This window comes from Hippoglossus stenolepis, chromosome 11 (genome assembly GCF_022539355.2).
Source record: "Hippoglossus stenolepis isolate QCI-W04-F060 chromosome 11, HSTE1.2, whole genome shotgun sequence".
NCBI classification, from domain to species: Eukaryota; Metazoa; Chordata; class Actinopteri; order Pleuronectiformes; family Pleuronectidae; genus Hippoglossus; species Hippoglossus stenolepis.
The window spans coordinates 17,621,992-17,646,438 of record NC_061493.1 but is presented as its reverse complement, the minus strand read 5'-3'; the positions used below and the strand labels follow the sequence as shown (position 1 = coordinate 17,646,438).

General features: G+C 40.4%; 1 protein-coding gene across 1 annotated transcript; it reads right to left on the bottom strand.

Annotated features, from left to right (window-relative positions):
* Positions 1 to 201: 201 nt before the first annotated feature.
* On the bottom strand, positions 202 to 24,312 carry ghrhra (growth hormone releasing hormone receptor a). The gene is made up of 13 exons (XM_035169452.2): positions 24,013 to 24,312; positions 23,106 to 23,214; positions 15,030 to 15,137; positions 12,352 to 12,446; positions 11,961 to 12,058; positions 10,761 to 10,893; positions 10,141 to 10,294; positions 7,790 to 7,850; positions 7,566 to 7,635; positions 7,278 to 7,372; positions 4,477 to 4,606; positions 3,231 to 3,272; positions 202 to 3,081 (listed from the first exon to the last, which is right to left on the bottom strand). Exons 1-13 carry the CDS (start codon positions 24,094 to 24,096, stop codon positions 2,935 to 2,937), a joined length of 1,326 nt encoding a protein of 441 aa, XP_035025343.1. The 5' UTR covers positions 24,097 to 24,312; the 3' UTR covers positions 202 to 2,934.
* Positions 24,313 to 24,447: the final 135 nt, after the last annotated feature.

Sequence of the window (24,447 nt, the reverse complement as noted above, 5' to 3'; positions counted from 1 at the left end):
AGACAGTCAAATGTTGAATAGCTGATGTAGCTGCTGCTGTCTTTTCCTTTTTTCATCCTTTCATTGTTTATTTAAATTCAAAAATCTAAATCCATATAATGATTTGTTATAATTACTCCTGATCATTTTCTCTCTCAGTCCAACTTCACCCTCTGAAAACCAAGTGTATGAGACTAAAAAAAACAGAGCCTTTATCGTTTGTGAAATGAAATTCATCATTTATTTCAGTGCGCCAACCTTCACCAGCTCCACGAGAAGCACAATGAAAAAGACAAAGTGTTTAATGTAAAATAAAGTGCAACATTAAAACATATTGTGCACTGACGACAGTCAAAGTGCTTAAAGTTACACAACAGTGCATTATTCATAGTTGACAACAAAAATAAATCTAAGGATGCAGCAATCTGAACTCTGATAGCAGTGATATTTTGCTAAAATGTAAAAACTTACTGTTAAACTAAACTTTTGGTAAAGATGTGTTCAACATCATTTTGGGGTTTGATTGAAATTGTATTTATGAGGTTTATTCATCATTATTATAATGATATATGATAAGTTGTGTTGTGAAGTCTCAAAGTTACTTTGGCCGAGACGTCTCACACAAGCACATTAACGGAAAACACAACTACAAAAGACACAACACAACAACAAAATCTATACAATGGAAGTGAGTGACAACGGATGTAGTCCATTAAAGGAGAAGACTTACTTTTGCTCCTTTTAATGGTCAGTTCAATTCAATTTAATGGTTCCAGTGAGCCGTCGTTAGTGGATACGGTGAAAAACCCTAAGAGTCAGTCACCTCTTAAAATGTGATGCTGGTCTATTCGAGGTGTTACAGTACAGGTGTATTGATTATTTTTGGACCTGTCAGGCACCTGTACCGTAACACTCCTAATAATCAAGCACCTCCTTTTATGCGGTGACCGACTTTCGGGTGGGATGGACCTGCTCTTGGACGCAGCCCCAAGTGGCCACTCTGTGAACTGCAGATTTTTGTACTACCGCATCGGCTTCCTCTCGCAGTCCCGGAAGTTGCCGCTTGGTTTCCACGATCTACGTCCGACTCGTTAACAGTAAGTTACTTTGTTTGTTCAATCAACATTGTCAATCACTTCCGTTGTGGTTGTATTTCTGTTGTGTTAAGTTGTGTTGTGGCCTTTGCATTTTGCGTTGTCACTTTTGCAGCTGTGTTCAACAAGAAACCATAAAAAACGATGTATACATTTTTACATTTTGTTGTTAATCTGCTTAATAAGGTCAATATCAGCCATGACACTGGTGCATCCCTATCAAAAAAATCTTGAATGGGTTTTCCAGTGATTCCATCTAAAGTAACCTAAACTTTACACATATATCTTGACAGTACTCAACACCACACCATATAATTCGAGGCACACTCTAAATACACATTAAGACCACTTACAAGTGCATTTTGTCATAGTAAATTTGGTTAGGATTTTAGAGAAAGTACACACATTTGGTTTCTTTCTAAGTGTATGAGCAGATAAATACCACTCAAGTATTTATGGTAAATATGAGTCTACAGCAGTTTTTCCTGTGAAGATTGAATTAAACCAGATAGAACTTGCTAATTAGAAAACTAACAATCTTGTTACCTTTTTGACAAGCTAAGCTAACGTGCCGCTGTAGCTTCCTATACATTATACCAATGTTAAAGTGGTATTAATCAATTCGTTAAGCTCCGCATAAGTGTATTTTCCAAAATGTCCAATGAGTCCTTGAAATTGAAATATCACGGCATAAATCTCTCTCCATTCAATAAAGACTGTTTGTATAAATGTCAATGTTCAAAGGAGGAATTAAAAAAAAGTTGAACACATAGAGGCTACAACTGCTGCTATTTCTCATCCCAAATAAACGCTGTTAAAAAGTCCAACCTGTGTTCATAGAACTTCAATTATAAGACAGATATTCTCGTGACTTTTTTTGTTTTAAATCTTTGCTTTCATCAACTCTGGGCAACACAAATGTGCCGCAAATCATGAACTTTATAAACAAGTTAAGATGCTGTCGTTGCATCAGTGGAAATGCTCTGCATGTCATCGGACTGTGGGAGGAGCCTGGAGTACCCGGAGGCACAGGCTCCGCACAGAAAGGTCCCGTCTTTCTAGCAGGTTCAAACTCTGTACGTTCTTGCTGGGAGACAGCGGTGCTAACCACTGTACCACCGTACCACTCACCTCTAGTGCAGCAAATACAAACATATATTATAAAAAATTGACGGATAAAAAGAAAACAATGCCATAAATGTTCACATACACTCTTCAAAGATGGCTCAGCAAAGCAGACAACTCCTACAAATAAGAAGTGTTTTAAGACACAATGTACCAACAAACTGCAGCTTCACACTTAAATACACCTGCTGAAGTTCCTCTGAATCTTTGTGTTGGGAGATTTCTCTCATGCAGCTGCACAAAAATCAATTAAAATATTAGTAAAAAGAAGTCAGACACATACTTTCAGTTAACGTAACTGCTCCTGTAACAGTTAGACAAGTCCATTGGGCAAGTCAAGCTCGGTTTCACGTAATTCAGCCAAGCTCAAACATGCATTGTTTCCCCAGCTATCGCTCCACATTTGTTCGTATTGTACCCATGTAGTTCAAACTGTAAACAAAACCACGTGAAAGTGTTTCCGTCACCTCCGTTTCCACTGTGGTCTCATGTTTGCACAGTGACACAGTTCCAGATCAAGCACCAGTGTTCCCGTTTGTTGGGTTTTTGTTGGAGAGCCCACAGCATGTGGTGTACCGTCCCCGCAGCGTCAGCTGATGAAAAGCATCCTGACACATGTCTTCAGTCGCTCAGCAGTGTTTGTTATAGTCTGGTGTTCTCACAGAGGCGTTTTTGAGTTGATGTCAACAGCAATTTTAGCTTTAGTCTCTGCCTTTCTGATGGGCAGCCTCTAAAGTCATACAGAGGAGATGTTGCCACAAGAGGGAGGCTGCCCGAGCCCCCTCTGGCTTCGGATTGTGATCTGAGTGATACTTCTCTTGGCTGGGGTCAGATGATTCTGACTGTGACACTTCCACAGCCACCTCCGCAGCTCTGCCTGGACCTGAAGATGAAGACGTGTGAAATAATAAGAGTTATACTGTATATATATTTATACATATATTTCTCAACTATATTTGTGTAAGGTGAACTTTCTTAAAAATCAGCTATGTTAAATGTTTGATGGATTATGTATCTCAAACATCCACCTACCTCTCCATTCATGAAACAGTAAAGGAGCGCCACGACAAACCCCTGCAACACAAGAGACAGGGACGAAAAAATAATGTCTTTACCCAAAAGAGAAATAATAACTTTATTTCTAAAGCACTTATCTAAACAAGGTTACAACGTGCTTCACAAAATCCATGGCAAGAAATGAATGAACCAAAATAAAGGGAATTCAATTCAGTTCAATTTTAAGGGCATATTAAGGTCGAGACATGAAATGTGTGTAAAATGTGTTTTATTGAAAGAACTTTTTTTTTTTTTAGAGATCAATCAAACAGAAACAAATAACCTAAATGGTTATTTTCACTTCTATATATGGTCCGTCTCATTTCTATTAGCCAGCCGGCACAATGCAGTGACTTTTCCCGAAGATATAAATGGTTGCTTATTTACATTTTTAGGAAGTTATAAGTATTGCCAGCTTAAAAGTAGGGTTGTTAAGTTCTTTCTGAGACACTTTCTCTTCGTGTCCATCAATAAATCAGGACTGTGATAAACACAACCTGTCTGCCTGGCTGAAGACCAGGGGGAGACACACATGGCTGAAGATCAGGCAGACAGGTTGTGTTTAGAGACAACCTGATGGTGCACAACTGTTCCTGGTCTCTCTCTCCCTCTCTCTCTCCCTCTCTTTCTCTTCTCTCCCCTCTTTTTCACCCATCTCTCCGTTCACCCCCATTTTTCTCCGCTCACCCCCACCGGTCGAGGCAGATGGCCGCCCACACTGAGTCAGGTTCTGCCAAAGGTTCCTTCCAGTTAATGAGGGAGTTTTTCCTCTCCACAGTCGACAAAGTGCTGCTCATTGTGCGATCTGTTGGGTTTCTCTATCATTTTCAAGGTCTTGCCTTGAGATGGTGTATATTATAATAATGCTCTATACAAATAAAATACATTCAAGGTGCAGACCACAAACCCCACCACTCCCTCGAGTAATGCATTTTTTCTGATGAAGACTATTATTTTCATTTCGTCCTTTCACAGGAGGAAAAGCACAGATGTGAGAGATAGAAATAATAATGGCTTATTATTGTGTGCTGGCTCAGTGTCACACCTGAACAGAACAAAGCACCGACTGATGTTATTAGAAACACATGCTGCACCTACAGTCAAAATGCCTGCTGTGAAGAAGATGCCTATCCTGAGAGCAGCCGACTGTAAGTAATACACACTCTCTGTGATTTGTGCATCTGGGCTCTTTTATTCTGCTCCTTCCTCTTTTGTCTGTTACCTGAAAGGAGCCCAGTCCCAGCTCGATGTAGAGTCTGGCAGCGACGCCGGTGTTCTCAGGCAGGAAGGCAAACACGGTGTAGTGCATCCCGAACAGAGGAATGAGGAACAGGGTGGATTTAGCCAGCCTCCTGTGGAGAGCCAAAAACAGCAGAATGAAAGAAAGAACACAGACTAGACTCCAGGTAATGATGTAACAGCTTTTATAAAAGTCAACACTTTGCCATTAATTATAGAAAGTAATTACACAGTCTTAAGTGTCAGACAAGGCAAAACACAGGAAAATGCACCATTCCTCCATCAGGCCGGTCAGGGTAGTGGAACAAATTGTCAAAATGCACAATTGTGCTTCAGAGCTTAGTTTAAAAAAGATCAGTGATGTCCAAATATGTCGCCGTTCCCGTAGGGTCTAATGAATGGAGATATCTGCCCATAAACGTTTTTAATTTAACCCAATTTTATCGATTGTCTATAAGGTCCAATGAATGTTTTCTTTTGTCATATCAGTATTATGGCCTTTCATACTATACAGTGGGTCTATACAGCATATTGTATTGTCCTTATTGGTGATTATTTCCCTTATTTTTCTTATGATAACTATTTTTCTGTATGTTCCTAGTCTTCTAGTCTCAGATTGTCTGATTCACTTTACTTATGTAGTAGATGGGTGTTTATAGGACACGTTATTATGTGTTTAAATGCAGCTATTGAGACATATATGAAGCCCCCAAAGGGATTTTAGGCAATTCTCCTTCATTCAACCCCCTTTTACATATATTTTTATGTGGAAGTAAATAAAACCTAAAACATGCGTCTCTGACATTAGTCAGTTTATCAAAGATCAATAAACAGCAGTAAATCTAGCTCCTGACATTTTCTTTGGTTCCCTGACACTCAGATCAGATTCAAAGCCGCTAAGTCAATCTGCACTTTGTAAGACTTGACAATATACTTGTCTGGCGTCTGATTATTCAAAAAACCAAAATAATCACTTTGATCAGAAATAACATCACAGCCTTGGCAGCTAAAAGTTTAGGGATACAAAAAAACCTGAGGCTTATTTTAAAGCCTGTAATAGGATTGATCCTGTCTTTTGTCAGACCTGGGATTTGTGCTTTTGTGTTAACATCACAGATCCGCCCGAAACTGATTGAGGTCTGTAAGACACAGATGAAGTTTTTGAAAGTGTGAAACATTCATTGGACCGGTAGAATAATCCTGTCCCACGGTGATGGAGGAGAAATCTATTTCTGGCATCGGTTGCTATTTTTAAGTCCCTTCGCGGTGGATTAATTCAGCGACGCTGGAATCTGCAGCAGCCAAAGGTCAAAAATGCAGGTGGAATTCTTTTAGGAGAAGCCGGATTTCTGGGCTCAACATTGCAGATTCATACATACAATGTTTTCTCTGTTAAACTGAAAAAAAATAATCAGGTAACTTCCTCTCCGTAGTAAACTCTTAGAATAAACTGCTGTCCATTTGTGATGCAATAATTTCCCAATTTAATTTCTTAAATTTAATTCTGATCATTGAACTCGTTTGCCCCATTGATGGTCACCAGCAAAAAAGTTTTATCATTTAAATAAAAAAGTGTACATTCATGTTAGCTGATTCTTTCACGTCAGCATTGTGTTGCGAGTGCTGATCTTCTCAAGTCAGAATCTTATGTTCTCTTTAAATAGATCAAAGGGTCAAATTAATCCCTCAACTTTTGGCCTTTAACAAACGAACTCTACCTGAAATGATGTTGTGAATAATCACGTATGACCCTGGTTTCAGTATTTCTCTTACAAAAGAAGAACTGAGGGGAAAGACGTGTCTGTTCTCGTGAGGCGTTTGCTCACAGGCAGACATCAAAGACACAGGAAGCCACACGCTCATCACTTCAGTGCAATCTTGAATAATGATTTTATCACCGCGCGAGTTTCCCCCTCGTTCGTCGGTCTTCTTCTTACTATTGCTGCACATTTGGCAGTTGACTGCAAAGTTTTTCTTTCAACTTTTGGTCATTATGTGTTTTTCCCATATGCATTTTACAGAATTATATTTGTGTATTTTGAAAGAGCATAAATGGCCTTTTACCAACATGACAGGATAACATACTGTAATGGTTTTATATATTACTTTTCTTTGTCTTCCTTTTTACTTACTCGGTAAAGCAGACTTGGCTTCCTTGAAAGGAGCCATATAAATCCAAGTAATTACGTCCGCAAAGGAGGTTATGTTTTAATTTTATTTGTCTGTCTGTCTGTCTGTCTGTCTGTCTGTCTGTCTGTCTGTCTGTCTGTTAGTTTGAAGCATTACACAAAAACAGCTGGATGGATTATCACAAATCTTGGTGGAAGGATATCATTACATTTTAGTGCAGATCCGAATATTTCAGGCGGATCCAGGAACATTGTTTCACTTTCTCTGCAGCATTTCCCCCAGATTTTTGAATGAAATGTCCTGCTTCTGTTAATCCTCACAATCAGATGTGTTATCAGCCGCTTGTCTGCCTGCTCATTCTGGTGTACGTCATATCTCTGAGGTGTCCACACTGTTTGCTGTCTGCTCCTCAAACTCCTCTTACTTCCCTGTTGCTTTAGGTGCCGCTGACTTTACTGACCCGTGTGTTTATTAAGAGGGAGTTGGCTCTGGTAGCAGAATCATTGTTGCTGATAGATTTCTGTAAGAGTTCCATCAAACAGCAGAGACTTTTTCCTCAGTATCTCGTGTACAACCATCTATTGCAAGTAATCTGTTCATTAACTGACGTGTCTCTGGCAACTTTAATGTCCAGATATGTTTGTTGTGACTCACATAAAATGTCCAGTGTCGCTGTTCCCGGCCATGGTTGTTGATTTCAGCTTTTGGACCAGAATCCGGATCACATTGACGAATATGACTATGTTGACCTGGTAGAGATACACACACAATTACCCAAATGATAACTACCTCCCAACACACACACTCTCACTTTGGTACCACATGTGTTAAAATGATTGGAACTCATGTATAAGAGAAATATTAGCAGTGGTTAACTCATATCTTGGGGTTGAGGTAACAAGTCTGTTAGTCAGGTAGAATATTTATTAACTGTCCACTCACCAGCAGCGAGGCTGTTATTGGTCCTTTAATAATCCACCAAATACCAACACTGTCGTTGTCATCCCAGCAGCTGCAATTTAAGCCAGATGAGACTTTATTAAAAAATTATGCTGCAATCAAAGTAAAGTTCTGTTTGACATGTATTTCATCACGTGAAAAGTTATTCTCGTGTTTTTTTATTTTTTATAATATTAAATAAAATATAATAACGTGATATATCGTACCCTCTGTCATCATAGAAGAATCTGGTCAACACCCAAAGTATGAGAACGATTGACGGAAGCCCTGCGACGTAAGAACAGAGATACATTATTCATCCGATCTGCATTTGTCGAGTAAAATTAACAACAACCCAGCCCACTCACATGTTTACTGCATATTTTACGAAAATGTTGTTAGGCACGTATAAAACTCTGTGAATCAAATGTATCTGTGTCCCACTTGCGTCTCAAAGCCAAAAGAAGAAACAGACACAGGATAAAAGCAGGAGACGAGAGAGAGAGAGAGAGAGAGAGAGAGAGAGAGAGAGAGAGAGAGAGAGAGAGAGAGAGAGAGAGAGAGAATCACTGTACAAACCGGAAAAGATGCTGATAAGAAACATCAGAGCCACTCTGGATGCTGAGTGAACACCACTGATATATTCACACACGCTGTCAGGTTGCAACAAACAGAGATACTCAGCACAGCAATATTTATTTACAGATTTATCTCAGTTATATGTTTGCACTAGAATGTCACTCAATAGAGCCAAACAGTTCTCATGTGAAACCACAAGCAATCTGGACCTTTATTTAGATCTACACCAAATTGCATTAATACAACAATAAATAATCCCGAATTATTCCCTGAGAAATTAAGAACATTGTTGACGACCCACTCTGCAGAACTGTTCACCGGTTTATTCAAAGTTCGATGAAGCTAAACTCAGGACACACAACTCCAAACTGTAGAGTCAGTTGTCGTTGTGGTTGACGTGAATGCACCCGTTGTGGAAAGTTTATTAATGTTGAACATATCCAGTCTCCAAATTCGACCCTGCACTTCCTTAACAACACACAATGATTTTCTAGATATGTGAGCTACATACGGACAGACAGAGACTTCTGGAATTATTAGATAGATACACAAAACTCCCAACACCTCTGTACTGGAAGGATCATGTCAGCCCGGTTGCTGAGGAACCAGCTATTCTCTAATGAGACTGCTGCCAACTACAGCCGCTGCTTTTACCCTCCAGGTTCTGCTGTCTGACACAATCTGATTCAAGCTGACATCCTGCCGTCACATCTCATTTGAGGTCCAACTATCTCCTGATTATAAATCTTGTTGTTTTACATTTGTTTGTGAACGCAGCACTTGACTCTTACACTATGACCTCTGCTTGTAGATACCTTTACTGTAGCTTTGTAAACTGCACATGTCTTCACAACATCACAACAGTTGTGGCACCGATTCTCACCTACACTGCTGCACTTAACAGAGCTGGTAGGTGTCACCTTGGGCCTCAGTGGCTGAAATGCACTGTAGAAATTTGGTAGGCAGAGGCTGTGCAACTTCAGCCGGGAAGCGCACAAGAGGAGAACACGTCACAAACAGGAAAACGTAAATGGTATGGGAATAGGAAGCCGGTGGAAAACTGAGCAACACTATATAACACAAATAGAAAACCCTTTAAGCATCCGCGGACAGCTCAGTGAAACAAAAGACATCAGAAAAAACAAAGGAAGCGATGAGGAAACAAGAGAAGTTTAGTCTAGAAACAGATCTTCAACCCACATGTGATAATCTATCAACAAGAGACAAGACAATGGTACGAGATCACGTGAATTTACTGAAATACAACAAACGGGGAACATGTGACTAATGCACTAAACGACAAAAGCAGGAGTATACATCTTGATTTCCCAAAATGCACTGCATCACTGTGTCTGTTGGGTGAACGAACATGTTCCCTCAACGCTAACACAACACAATCTCCAACTGGCCGTCAAGTTGCATTGTGGGCAATGTAGGCACCAGGTTTTGACAAGGAAGAAAAGCGCTTTGCCATAAAAATGACTGGTTCTGTTACATCATCTTTTTTGTTGTGTGTGTGTGTGTGTGCGGTGCTAAATCAGTGTCCAACAAAACCTTTATTTAACTATGACAAAAGTGACAATAAAAAAATGTCTCATGTTGAAAGCTTCATTCAATCCCCTCTGGTGTTTATATCTGAGACTGTGAATCTGACGTCACCTCATCTGGCTCCCAGACTGAGCTTTTTGATGTCAATGAAAGAAAAATCTTTTGCTGAATGAATGGCTCACACAAAATATTTAAAAAAGAATACTGGGTGTTTAATATCCCCCCCCCCTTATAACAGAGATTATGTGTTGTGTTAACCTGCATTTTAGTGAACACCTCATTTTTACCAAAAGACAACAGAACATATTTGGTTCAGGTCATGAGGCTATTTTCTTGTAAAATAGTTTATTGTAGTTTTGATGGATGGTTTTCTTTTCTTTTCTTTTCTTATTTTTTCACACATCCGACCATCTGCTATGAGCCTGCCACCCAGAGCCACCCCTCCACTCACCCCATCCAATCAGAATGTACCACCAGAAGTATTTCCTCTGGGAGACGAAAGTCAGGGCGAGCAGGGTCTGCAGATACATGCCCTCCACCAGCAGCCAGAAGTAATTGGCCAGGATGCTAAACTGGAAGAAAGCCACGGCGGACTTGCACGCGATCTAGAGAGGACACGAAGAAAAGCAAAGTTACTTGTACAATGAGACACACGGTGCAGTAACTGAGTCAGAGTGTGTCATTACACAGTCTGGCAGGTGAATCATTACGCAACTTGTTCTCTTAAGAGGGCGATGAGAAGAACAGATAAAATTTGTTTCATTTTGATTTAAATTAAGATTTCCTTTACATTCTGTTATAAAAAGACAAAGAACATATGGACTGATAATATTTCATTCACACGATCAAAAGAAAAAACACACTGGACACGTGTTTTTTTCATCCACTTTGTGAAACATGTTTAAATCATGTTGTAACTTCTGCATAAGGCTCCATCGGTCTTGTCCACTAATGAGGTGATTTCACAGACAGTGGCAGTCCCTCTCTTTCACTCCTCTATTTCCGCCGATAACTCGATCACGTTCCAGATGTGGAAGTCTCCCTCGTGATGGAAACAAATAATCAACTCACCGTGGACACGGAGCAGTGATCCAGCGTCTCGTCGGCGAACAGCACCGTGTCTTTAATGAAAACGGCGCTGGCTCTCAGAACGAACGAGGAGAAGAGGTTGATGTGGATGTAGTTTCTGGTGCAGCGGAACTTTCTGGAAAGAGGTCACATACAGTAACACTTAACAACCAGCCTCTTTAAGATTCACTACTGATGCCTCAATGGATGTGAACAGCCACATTAATATAATAATTTAAGGTCTTTGAGCTCCACTAATACAACTAGAATGTCACTCAATAGAGCTCATACATCCTCCAAGGACAGTCCCCTTATGAAACCACATTCATTTAATCTGGATTTGTATTTGGATCCTTCTCTGAAATTCTGTATTTTGTTCTCTCTTTGTCCAAAATCTGGAGAAACAGCAGTAATGATTTTCTCCTCCGCAGACGTTCATGTGAAGACTGAACTTCTGGTGCCGCTGCTGCTTCACTTTTTCGGTCGCTGCAGAGCCTCCAGCCAAATTCTGCTCTCATTTGTATGAAGTTACAAGTTTTTCCGACTTTTGTCTCATCTCGTTCTTTACGCCAGCTGTCAGGGACGTGTCACCTGGAACAGGAGCAAACTTCACGTCGCCTCCGTCTTTTACCGATAAGCAAATCTCCATTTCTATTTATAATATCGTGACATTTTTCAATAAATTGTGCTCGGAGATGCACACTCATCCTGAGGTTGCTGCACAGCTTCTTACACGATATTCCCTCCTAAACGCTTTGCATTTTTACCTTTTCTGTTTGTTGTGTGGTTGGTTTGTTTGTTTGTAAACAAGATTACACAAAAACTGCCTAAGGGATTATCATGAAACTTGGTGGAAGTGTCAGGAAAGAACAAATACAATTTTGATGTGGACTGTTGGGCCTTGGCGGAGGTTTGCACTTTACTGAGTGACATCCTAGTTTGTTGTAGATCAATATTTCACGAGACAATCAGAAGATGAAGGTGGATTAATAAACCTGAATCTCTCTTTACTGATAAAAAATGTCTACAACGGAATATATGGGTTTTTAAATTAATTGTAAGATACAGTTTCCACCACAGTAAACATACATGCTTTGGATCATAGTTGCACTAATGTGGGACGAGGGAGCGTTCTAGTTGTTTAGCCTATTTATTGTCCTCTGAGTGTGTATCTAGGACATTGTGTGCTTTTTCTGGTCTCACCTGAAGGCCGTCAACACCACGATGGCTGTGATGAGGGAGATGAGAGACGTGGCGTAACCCACTGTGTAAACCTGTCTGAACGTTGAGAGGTAACTCATCTGGAGACAGAGAAAACGGAGACAGACATTTGAGGAGATACAAAAAAAAAATCACTTTTAATTATATATTTTAGGACTGTGTAACTTCTCCTGAATCATTTATATTTCGTCTTGAACCAAAACAAAAGCATCCCGATTGTTGTTTTTTGTTTTTTGTTTTTGTCCTTCCACTAATCCTACAAATGGGGTTGTGCAGAAAAGGAAGCAGCTCGGGAGGAAGAGCGGAGAGGAAGCAGAAACAATATGAATAAGCTTAACTGATTGGCGTGATTACAGCGGCCGTGTCGGTGTACCTCAGATTCGGGCTCTTCAGTGAACGCGCAGGCCTCCTCGTAGGGTGGATACATTTCTGACCAGCCGTCAACAGTGCAGTTCCTGTAAACATACCCTGGTGTGGGAGCAGACAGGGAGGAGACGGTGAGACCTTCACATGATCTCACCGCTGCAGAGAGTTTCCTTCTACAGCGTGCAGTCTAATCAGAGGGGCAATCAATCTGCTTTTCTTCAGACAAGGTGCAATTTCAGTTTTTACATATGCACGTATATTTTAACATCCAACCAGAACAGTTCTTTGACTAAATATGCCACAAAATTTCTTAAACCTCTTGAACTTTATCTGACTTTCATGAAAGGATGGCTGAGGCCGACAGAGCACAAAGACAAGTTTAAAGCAGATGTTAAAGAGATGTTAAATTACCAGATAAAGCACAGGGCTGTATCTACTTATACTCAACATTGATTTGCGTTTGACGTTGATGTGTTGTCCGTTCGCCAGGTAGTTCATTTTCTTGATTCCATTGCCACTGTAATATCATTATGGAATTACCACCAACATCTGGACACCATCTTTCAGGACACCTTTGACATTGGAAATGCTGCAGGAAATCCGGATGTTAAAAAGCTGAGAATGAGAGAATGTAGGCTTCCTTTGGTCAAAGTTGTGTTCCTAAAGGTTTCCTGGATTCCTAAAAAGTGTGATAAATGGAAAAGCTCAATAAAGGATATAAAGTCCCTGTGTGGCCTCACTTTAGGAAACAGGAGTCACAGTCGTAATATTTAATTTGTCTAGTTCTGATAGAAACCCCGAACCCTCTTTGTTCTTAAGAACCAGCTGCTTCAAACTGCCGTATGTTCCGTCTTAAAATGATCTAATTACGTTTATCTTCTCATCTATAAGACAGATTTCCCCCCATATACTTTCCTTCTACACACCTCGGCTACGCTGCAATGGAAAGTTGTCATTTCCTCTCTGGGACCGTTTCACTCCATTAGTGCTCTCAGTCAGAAAACCTTTGAGGCTTTCATGTCCTCGTTCATGTCTACTGACATTTACTCCTGGTTAACGTCCACTTGGAAACAGCAGGTGTCAGGAGGCGGTTGCCTGCCGGATCGGCATGTGCACTACTTTGTCTATAGGGATTGTGAGAGGGTACAGGCAAAGAAGGCCACCGCCGGGAAATGTCTGATTACAACCCAGCCCACTCACATGTTTACAGTTTTGTTAGAATCTCCTCAATTTCCATGATCAGCTGCGTACAGGAGACTGCGATGACAAAATGATTAGAGATCCCCTAACAATGCCCCGTGCCAAAACTTCATAATCTTGTGCTGTGTTCACACCAAACGCGAGGCAAATTTTCCCATCGCTTTACCAGTAAACACAACCCACGAATATTCGCCAATTCTCCTCCAGAAAAGAGGAGAGGAGTTACTGGTTAAAGTGACGACAAACGCTGCGTTGTACCTGTTGTGGAAGGAGCCAAAGCAAAGAAGCCTTGTCTGGAATGGTGCCGTTTCCAGCGCTAGTTTAATGACGTGCTAGCTTGGGTCGGTGCCAGAACCTGTTTCATTCTTCCATGCTTCCCTCCCGCCTCTCTGTGTCTATCGTGTCTCGTGAGATGTCTATCTGTATTTTTGCATTGATTTTTTTTCGTGTGGCTTTGCGCTTGGTGTGAATGCTTCATTAGAGGTTTGGTTAAAGGCTAGAATGTCTAAATGTGTGTGTATGATGTGCCTGGGAAGATGGTGGGGGTTTGCACTTAACATGCAGGGAGGGTCGATTTGGTTCGATGTCGTGGCCCCAGGACCCTTTTGCCTAAAGCCCCTAAAGTCCCTTGAAACTCTATATAACCAATGCAGGCGTTAGCTGGACTGTTGAGCATTTTTTTGTAGGACAGCAGTGGTCTTTTTGCCTTTGCTATGAACTGAGCAGAAATGTGCAGAGTTCAGACTCTGCTGTGTTTGAGTTGATCTGCAATTCACATCGTAATGAGCCAGGATTTCCATCAAGCTAAAGGAGGAAAGAACATTATTCCTTAATGATCCTGACCTAACCTCCCTTAATGATCCTGTTACAATGGCAATCCTGTTAGGGTCATACAGCACAAACTAAAATGTATTTAATTTATTTATAATGTCCGTATGTCTTGAGAAGGTGGCGAAGGTGGTTTCCATATTTTGAAAATGTACCTCCTGTCCTATGAACACAATTAAAACCATAGGTGAAGAATAAATTTACACAAAATGTACATGTTTCCTCTAGACGCCTGTTTTAAAAAGATGTTAAATCTAAATGTAAAATACTTCTCATGACTCTATTATTGTAACTCTAAGAACGTGTCTCTCTTGGTGTCATCAGCACTTTATCTCTGGGAACAGCAGCCTAAGAGGTCGTCCAATTGTGACGTGTGAACCCTGAAGACAAGATTCCAAACAATTTCTTCAGCCAGAAATCTCCCAGAGCACATATAGGCGACTGTATTCTCTCGCCAACAAACATACATGAAAAATTCATGCTCCCTCATTAGAGCATCTGTGCTGAAGATTTTACAGAACATATAATTATACTTTGAGAAAGAAAAGTGGGCTTCTACATTATCTTCTGTATTTCAACGACCAGATTGATTGAGTAATAGGGAACTAGATGTTCTATTCTGTGTTTCCGTGTCAACTCAGTCTCAGCAAGACAAACCTTGACTGCTGGAAAAGTGTTGAAAGACTTCAGAGCAGGATACGTTGACCACCTGCCCGACGTCAGCTCTCAGCCAACATCCGATCTCGTCCCACTCGGTTTTACACCCTACGGTCACAGACAAAGGAAGCAGCATGTCAATTAAATGTCTCTATATAGTATCACAATGAATGAGTTCCTCACAGCATCCCATACGTCCTGCTGTTAAATCTATAGAGAACAAGGTAGAAACATTTCAGCCGACCTCTGCAGCCTTTCAAACCAGTGGAGAGAAGTACATTTACTTTTTCACTGTAAATGTCACAAGAAAAATGTATGTGTTTTTTTTTTACTTTGACTTGAGCACATTTTGCTTATTTATTTGTACTTTTACTTTAGTAAAAACGTTTGAGTACTTCTTCCACCAGTGCAAACAGGCGACCTGGTTACCTTCTTCTTCTCCTGTAACCAAATGAGCATATTTGTATTAATTCCGACATAATAAATCTATTCAAGTGCATGAAAGCAGCTGACAGGTTTGATCCAGAGTCCAGCAGTCTTCTGTCCCACATTTTATCAGATTCTGTAATTTGCATATCAGCGTTGTTGCTTTGTGTCTCGGACGTGGTCTCAGGAGATAAGGTGGCAGGTTTGAAGAGAGAGTTAACGAAAGAATGGACGTAGTGACTCACATCTGATACTCATTAATCATGGTGATAAACGTGTCAGTGCAAATATCTGAAGCCATCTTCATCCATGCTGCACAGATGTAAACAGCAGTGATGAAGTGAATAAGAAAAAGCAACGCAAGGAGGTTTTTTCCCTTTTCATTTATCCTCAAGGCTGAAGTGAGACCAAAATAAATGTCAAATAATTTTTGCAGAGAGAAATGTCTCCTTTTAAAAAGAAAAAAAAAATGAAAAGTGGAAACTCCTCAGGGCACTATAAGTTTCCAGGAATGTAAAAAAAAAAAGTTTCAAAGAACCAGGAGAGATTTCTGAGTAAAAACATCAGCACAGCCGGTCTCCAGCTGAAATCAGGATCCCTGCTCTTAACTCAGCAGGATGCCGCTCTGTGCCCAGGCTGTCGTATATTTTATCACATTTATTCATGCATTATTCTCAATCAGTGTGTGGGAAAAGAAGCATGCTGGGTTTTTCCAGTTTCCAAAACTCTAACACATTGCTTTTCTTTTTTCTATTTAAAGGTTGGTGCCACTTGTTGTCCACCTACGGTCATTTCCCAGAGGTCTTCATGCCAAGGTGGCTCAAGCTGAGAAAAAGCCAGTTTGTACACGCTCTTAACCCACATTAAAACTTGCATTTGGGTCATTGACTGTTTACCATTCGAATACGCTCTTCATCTCGGGCTTACTGTGTCACACCCGCCTCCCCTCCATGTTTTTCCCCTTCAGATCTCCACTGCTCTCATAAAAGGCCTCGCCGGAATCCAACTGATTAAAATCCTGATCACATTTTTTTCTACATCCTAAATGTTTGATGTGAGCATCAAACTCCTGACCTGCATCTGCATGAATTTGTGCTGCGACGTGATTGGCTGTTTGCATGAAAAGCAGGTGTACAGGTGTCCCTAATAATGTGCATATTGAGTGTGCATATAGAATACATGTTTAAATATACAGTCCCTAGTTAATTTGTATAATTTATAGTTTTTCTCTATATGAATAATTACAATGAGATTGACATTGTTTAACTAATGATAATGAGGTTGGGTGATGATTCCTGGATGTTCTCCAGTGTTTATTCAGTTACTTGATGCAAATTGTGTTACGTAAGCTTGCATGGTTGGCTTTTATTTTATTATTTATATACATGTCCTTGTGTTTAATGTCGAGTGACCCCAGTAGCTCTAACCAGCTACAACATGCTATCACCAGTACTTGTTTTGCCCCAAAAACTACCAAGGAAGAACAACTTGTTTCAATCTGCACAAAACAATAACCTGTGAAATTGTATTTCTGTATCATACATGGTTTGTTTTGTGGAACTACAGCAGTGTGAAATTAAAGCATAAAATATTTACAGATATATATTTGCAGGGCCACAATACATTTTAGTAAAGACAAATCTGGGGTCCTGGAAAGCTTGGACCCTCAGAGAACCTGACTTTCAGACATGTAAAATCCCAGTCATATTTGATTACATAAACAATGGCTGCATGATATTAGGCAAATCAGTCCCAGGAAAATGCTCTTTGGTTTACTGGGACATGGAAAGTGAATTACACCTAAACTGTTACAACTATTAAGTGTCTGCGTTGAATAAGGATGTTTCATGTCATTTTGAAAATCCTCGTGAGTGCGTGTCCACAATAAACTGCCTGATTTTATAAAACACATCTTCCCTCTGCGTTGTGGGCTTCAATCCACGTTAATCCAGAATTAATCACACCCCAAAAAACAATGCTTTCAAACCGCCCTTGGTCAAGTGCATCTTCGTGTGAGGGAAATTCATTCACGACAATTAAAACTTGCAGTGATGTAGTGCGCTCAAAATAAAGGGTAAGGTTAGACACTGTCAGTTAACTGTGTTGTCTTCTAGGGATTAGCAGATTATTTTACAGTATCTTCTTACAAGGGCTAAATGGCTGTGCTCACATAATTGGCACCAGGGATTAAGGGATGTTGTGCTTATTCCACTGTGGTTAATGCCGAACAGATGTTGGTCTCTCTAAACTGTAAATTTTGTGAGAAGCATTTTAGCGTACTGTGTGTGGGAGGTTTCGAGATGCGGCTCTGATCTTAATTTAATCAAATCCTAACAGAAAAAAACAAAACAACGGCAGCTTCCAAGTAGTATTTCAGATTTCACAGCAGAGACAGTGGAACGTTTATGGGCACTTTGCCGGGGATGAACAAACAAAACCAATTGCACACAGACCCTGCTGCATTAATGACATGACGAACAGGAGGGTTGATGGTCGACCTGATTTAATTAGCGAACTTCAGATGCGTCTCTATAAATTTTATGTGGCAGGCTGTTGGGATGCATTAAGTCATGGTGGAGTAAAGGGCAACGGAGAATGAATGAATTCATCAAAGTTGTAGCATCGTTAGAAATGTATAAAGGTATTTTCTAGAGCTGATGCACATTTACACGACTCACATAGAAAACAGAACATGTTGGTGTTTTGAGGGAGGTTTTGTATTTTTGTACAATGTCGGGCTGTTGCTGCTCCACTTTAGAATCTACAGGATGGGATGTTGAGACGTTGAATAAAGTCATTCATGATTCCCAGAAGATACTCAACTATTCCTGTGACACCACTGTGACGTTGGCATTAGTGGTTTTGGGAGAAATATAACCATGAATGGAGGAAATTTTGTTGACATTCATGTTCATGTTCATGCATTTTTAATTGGAGATCCCTTGAAAGTTATATGTAAGTTTTTGCTCTTGCTACATATGCTGAAATACGCTGCTGCCTTCAAACGGAGTCCTACCACGTACAGTATCCTCTTATGACATCGGACCTCTGAAATTTCTGAAAACCCCAAACGTACGAGTTGCGACTTGTTCGCTAATGTTTTTAAAAAAGGACAATGACGTTCCTTATTCATTAAATGACTGTAACTTAAATCGTACAAATTTTCTTTGTTTATATTGTCAACGGCCTAATTTTTGTCTCCTATAACGTTGTCTTTAAAGTTAAAGCATCACATTACCCGACTGCTGACTTGTACATATGTCACTATTCTTGCCCATGTTAAGGTTGCCTAGCAGCGGAGTTCCCACATCATAACCATAAAATCACCAGTTGCATTTAAAAGCAGCAAGAACATCAAAGATGTAGGTGAAAAACTTGAGTATATAGGTGTGTGTGTGTAGAAATTTTCCTACATGCCACTTTTCTGTTTTATAATGTTTATAGTCTTTTCTTTTTATTTATCACTTTAAGGCTATAGCCAATGTTCTAATATTTTTATATGAAGTAGTTTGTGTCGAGGTGAATAGGATTTTTTGTTTTGTTTAGAATTTTTGCCGTGTTATCGAATTGGGTATCGAGAATTGTGGAAATTTCATGGTATCGCTATCGACTTGTTTGTTCAGTGGTGGAACAATATTCCCATCAGGGAGTTCCCACCTCCAGATGCTGATTTATTGGAGTCATTCATTCAACTGAGGGTGACGTGAAATCCTCGATGTCCTGCTTATGCAAAGATTTCATTGTTAGTATGAGATTAGAGGCATCAAAGACAGAGGCACAATCATTTGATCTGTGTTCCGCGTTTGTCCTCATTCATCCATATAACAAAAGTGACAATGAATGCATGAATTATGGAAACGTACACGGTTTCACTGGGATCGACATCTTTGTATTTGTGTTAATTATGTGGGGGGGAAAAACCACAACGTTGTATTCCCTGGTGCGTCTGCCACTGTTCGCAATTGACAGTCGTGTCGAGAGGCTGATGATTAATTTCAAGCGTTTCTTTTCATTCAAAAGTGTTTTGCCACCCATCGACAGGACCCTCTTCTCAGGCTTTTATTAAAAGGCAGCTCTTGAGGAAGCTGCACAAACAGCCACTTAAATGGCACCTCATTCTGGATCAACGCCGACGTTCCAAATGACTGTGGACACCGAGTGAGTGCTTCCAGAGCCCGGGTGAGGAAGGAAGTGGATGATCATTTATTAAGCGACATTCGTTCACTTTTCTAAGTGGCTTCTTACGTTTTAATGGGATTACATTTTTTATGCTTAATGTTCATTTAGATGGGGGGGGGGGGGCTTTCAGTGCCAGGAAAAATGTTATTTTTTGGCTTAATACAATTTGTCTATTGAGAAAGAATTTTCTTTTTCTTAACGCGTCAATAAAGGAATATTTATCTGTTGCAACCATACAACAGCAACTGGTTTAATTCTCTGCTGTCTTTCTGTTCAATGGTAACACATGCAATCCTACAATGGCACTCAGTAGAAATCATATCTCCACCAACAGTCCCCTTAACATTCCCTCCTTGGTGTTAACCAGATTACAGCGTATGACGTCTGCTTGGTCCCGTTACCACCAGGTGTTAGTTATTATTTCACAAAGGGGACATTTTCTCTTCTCTGCATGATTCTCCAACCCTGCTTGATGACATGTCACCTGCAGGTTGGCTTTACACTGCTGGAAGCACCAACACACCCAGTTCAACAGTGAAATCCATCAGAGGGCGAGTATCTGTGCAATAAGCAGCGAATGACAGCCTCGCACCAAAGTGTCACTCCAGCATTCAAAGTCATCAGGGTTAATTAAGATCAAATCAGTGTGGAAATGTTAAAGTTCATCTCTCTCGCATGGGGGTATTCCGGAGTGGTATGGAGACACGCGGTGCGGCCCCTCTGCGAGACGCCATGTTCGTTAGAGTTTAATGAGGTCAATGAGTCGGATTGGGAGGACAGGCAGGTGAGGCCTCACCAGGAGGGAGAACAGGTGTCAGTGTGTGTATGATGAAGATAACATGGTGTACCGTCACTGTGACCGTGCACACACTCAGTCAGATAAGAAAAGATATAAAAAACACTTTAATTGTCACACACGTGGAAATGATGATGGTTGAAGTACTTAGATCATTTACTTAAAGTAAATGAACCTAAGCACATTATCAGAATACTCAGTCAGTAAAGTTCCAGTATAGTACTGGCCACAAAATCTAGTATCCAAAGTAAAAGTACTCGGCCTGTCAGTGTTGTATTATTTATTACTGGATGATTATTTATGCACTCACATGAAAGCTGTACTTTCATGTTGTAGCTGTTCTATCAGGAGCTAATTTGAACATTTCAACCCAAACCAGTGCAACATATTGTATAAACGGATCATGTTTGTTAGAAATAAAGTATTAAAGGAACTGAAAGTAAAGCTGTGAAGTAAATTATAAGTATTTTCCTTTAAATTTAATATTTTGTGTTTGATAACTTCCACCAAGAAGGTTTTTACCCTGTCTGTCTGTTTGTTGGTTTCTTTGATTTCATGTAAGATTACCAAAAAACTACTGGACGGATTATCATGAAACTTTGTGGACGGATGAAAGAAGATCTGAATCAGGTGGAGGATCCAGCATTTTTAAAATAGCAGTTTTTTTATGTCTTATAACAGAAATATCCTCCAAATATGGCCACACATTCAGTGTCTGTATTTAAATTACTCTTTCTTATTGTCTCTATGTATATGCACCAGATCTTTAAACAGTAACAGAATTAACCTTTCCCCATCTCTTGTACACGGGCACTGACTGCTACTGCTATGAAAAGTTACATTACATGAATATAGACATGGATTATGTGTATTTATAGATTCAGATTCCAAAACATAAAAGCTTCCTTGGAGCTGAACTTATTTGTCAGTAAGTCAATATCTCAGCTGACAGGAAGTTAATCTGCAACTACTCTGATAATTTTACATTTTATAAGTATAAATGTCACATTTTCACTGGCTCCCGCTGCTCCGTGTAGTGGTTATTTGCTGCTGTTCTTTGTCATATTGGAAAATAAACAGACTAGTGTGGGATTTAAGAGGTTTGGCTTAACAAAACAGAAGAACTCACCCTCGGGATCGGGGGAATTTTGATGGTCATGGCATTTTATAGTATACAAATCAACGGAGTGATTAAATGAGAAAATAATTGGCAGTACACAATGCCAGTCTGAAGGAAGAGTTCCCTAAACCACAGTGAAGTCATACTCCATAACAAGTCATGCATTCAAAAAAAAAAGTAGTTTAAGTGGTACATGTCATCGTTTTGTAGAGTTTTTAAAGTGTGTGTACTAGTAAGCATTTTACTGTTCAAACTGCGTAAGATGGATCTTTTACTGCTGTAGTCATAGTTCTGAAGCCCAATATGGTTGTTCCCAAAGTTCCAATGGATCAAGAGATAAACCTGAAGTGCCGTGAGATCATTTGAGAGCGAGGAAAGAAAAAAGAAACAAGTTCCGACAAAATCTTTTTAGACTCTTTGTCTAATATCTAATTTTGTTTTGTGAAAATGTTGAGAAATTCTACCTCATTGAGCCTGAAACTGTTTAGATTGAAACAGTTTGAAAGGTTCACAGTCATACGATGATCTGAAATGTTCACACTAATGTTTTTTGGTTAAGCTGACAACTAAGACGCTGTTTTCAGGCATGCATTGAACTCCTGACGTCTTCCTGAAATTATCCAGAGGGGCGACAACAATGTATGTGACAACCCAAATGTCGGAGTCAGATGCTCCAGATATTTTCCTGAACTTTTCACCTGTCAAAGTGAGCCCATGTGAGAATGCAACCAGAATCCAGAAGGGACAAAGCTGAAATAGAGGAGCCATACACGTGAAGACACTGATGAAGATGTCAACTTGGAAAGACGACGACATTCGAGAGCTTTTTGGTGAAAATGGTGAACATTTCGTTTAAATGTCAAAGTCTGAAATTCGTCCGGACTCAATATTCCAGATATTTTCTGGAGTTCATGTCTGAGTTCACGGCTTTAGAAATGCGACAAGGTTCAGCCTCTGGTTTCTTGTTAGATATTAAAAGGCACATAGATTGGAAATCACTATTTTTTGTTGTTTTTTAACAGTGGTTTGTGTTATTTCAACTTATTATATGTTTTATGTTAAACTTTTTATCTGAAACGTTACTAGTAACTATACCCTCTAACACTCAAGTGAAGTATTTCCAAAATTGGAAATAAAGTACAACATGTTACATCCTATATAATAAAACAAAAAACTAATATTAGTTCAAGTTAAATTCTCTAGCAGATGTGATTTAAGCATTTAATTCTGTCAAATGGAGTCCTCAAAATTGTGACTGCGTTTTAACAGCTATCGGCTTCTCACATGAAGTCACAAGCATCACATGCATAAGTGGATCATCAAATTAACTAAGTTTAACATGAGGTCGTCTCATGCAAACATCATTCCACGAAGAAGAAAACACCAAAATAAATGAGGTGAAAGGTCAGAACAGAAACTTTAAGACACATCATTCACCCCCATGGAGAAATGTATCATCTGAACCCTCTGTGGGTATAAAAACTCTTTTGCAGACACACACACACACACACACACACACACCCAGCAGCAGCAGCAGCCTCACACATGAACCCACCGCTGTGGTCGCTCTGGTTTTGCGCCTCGCTCCTCCTCGTCTGGCTGCAGATCTCCCGAGCCCTCAGGTGCTGCTGGATGATGGCGCAGTCCGGGTGAATCGCTTCAGCCTGAAAAACACGACACACACCAAAGTTATCTACAGTGAAGCCCACACACACACACACACACACACACACACACACACACACACACACACACACACACACACACACACACACACACGACGCTCCTCAGTTCTCTCTCTCTCTCTCTCTCTCTCTCTCTCTCTCTCTTGGGAGTGATGACGCGTGAGTGGGTGCTGCGGTGACGGAAGATTTAGACATAAATCAGTCAAATAAACAAACATCGCAAACAGACACGCGTCATTTTTGACAGATTGGCTCCTTGGGTCATAAACAAAAAGTCTCAGAAGACGCCCGGAAATGCTGAAAGTCGAAAAACAAATAAAAGAGTCTCTGAATTCCTCCACAAATTGAATTCAAGTCGATATTTTGTGCCAAAAATACATGCCTCTTGCAAATCCACATCAGAAGGTGGATGGTGCAGGTCAACATCTGGAGCAGGCAGACAGTTATATTTATCTTGTTTCTATTGATTGATTGATTGACTGATTGGTTGGTTGGTAGCAGGAGGAGGGAGGAGATGGATAATCAGCGCTGGCGGCAAAATGAGGACATTGGAGTGTGCGTCAAAAAGCGCACGAGAATAGCAGCTTAATGATATTTGTATTGCGAGGCTATTCTCGTGCGCGTCGCAATACAAATATCATCGAGGTAGAACAAAGCACACGGTTTCTTACTAGATTTCTACTCGTCTGATCCACAACTTTTTGCCGCACTTTGAGCTGCTTTCTCCGCGGAATGACAGTGACATGACGCACGAGTCAGACATGCCGTGCCACTCACCATGGGCCTGTGCCACAGCTGCAGACAGAGGATGAGGAGCATGAATCTCTCCTGTCGTCCCGGCAGCCTCCTCTCACTGTGCATTTCTCTTCTTATCCCGTCGTTACAAAATCCCTCATCGGCCGCAGAGTGATCAGATCCTGGTGCTCCTGCTCCTCCTGTTCCTCCTGCGCGTCTCCGAGACTCTGCTCCTTGTTTATGAACCTCCTCGGTATGAAAATATACTCGGTCAGCCTAAAATAGACGAGTCCCTATTCCCCCCACTGCGAGCTGCAAACTTGCATGACTGATGATGATGATGATGATGATGGCTGCTGGTTGCTGTCGTGCATCTCTCTCTCTCTCTCTCTCTCTCTCTCTCTCTCTCTCTCTCTCCCCCCTCTCCCTCCTCCCTCTCTCCCCCCCTCTCTCAAGGCAGACCAAAAATCAGGTGAA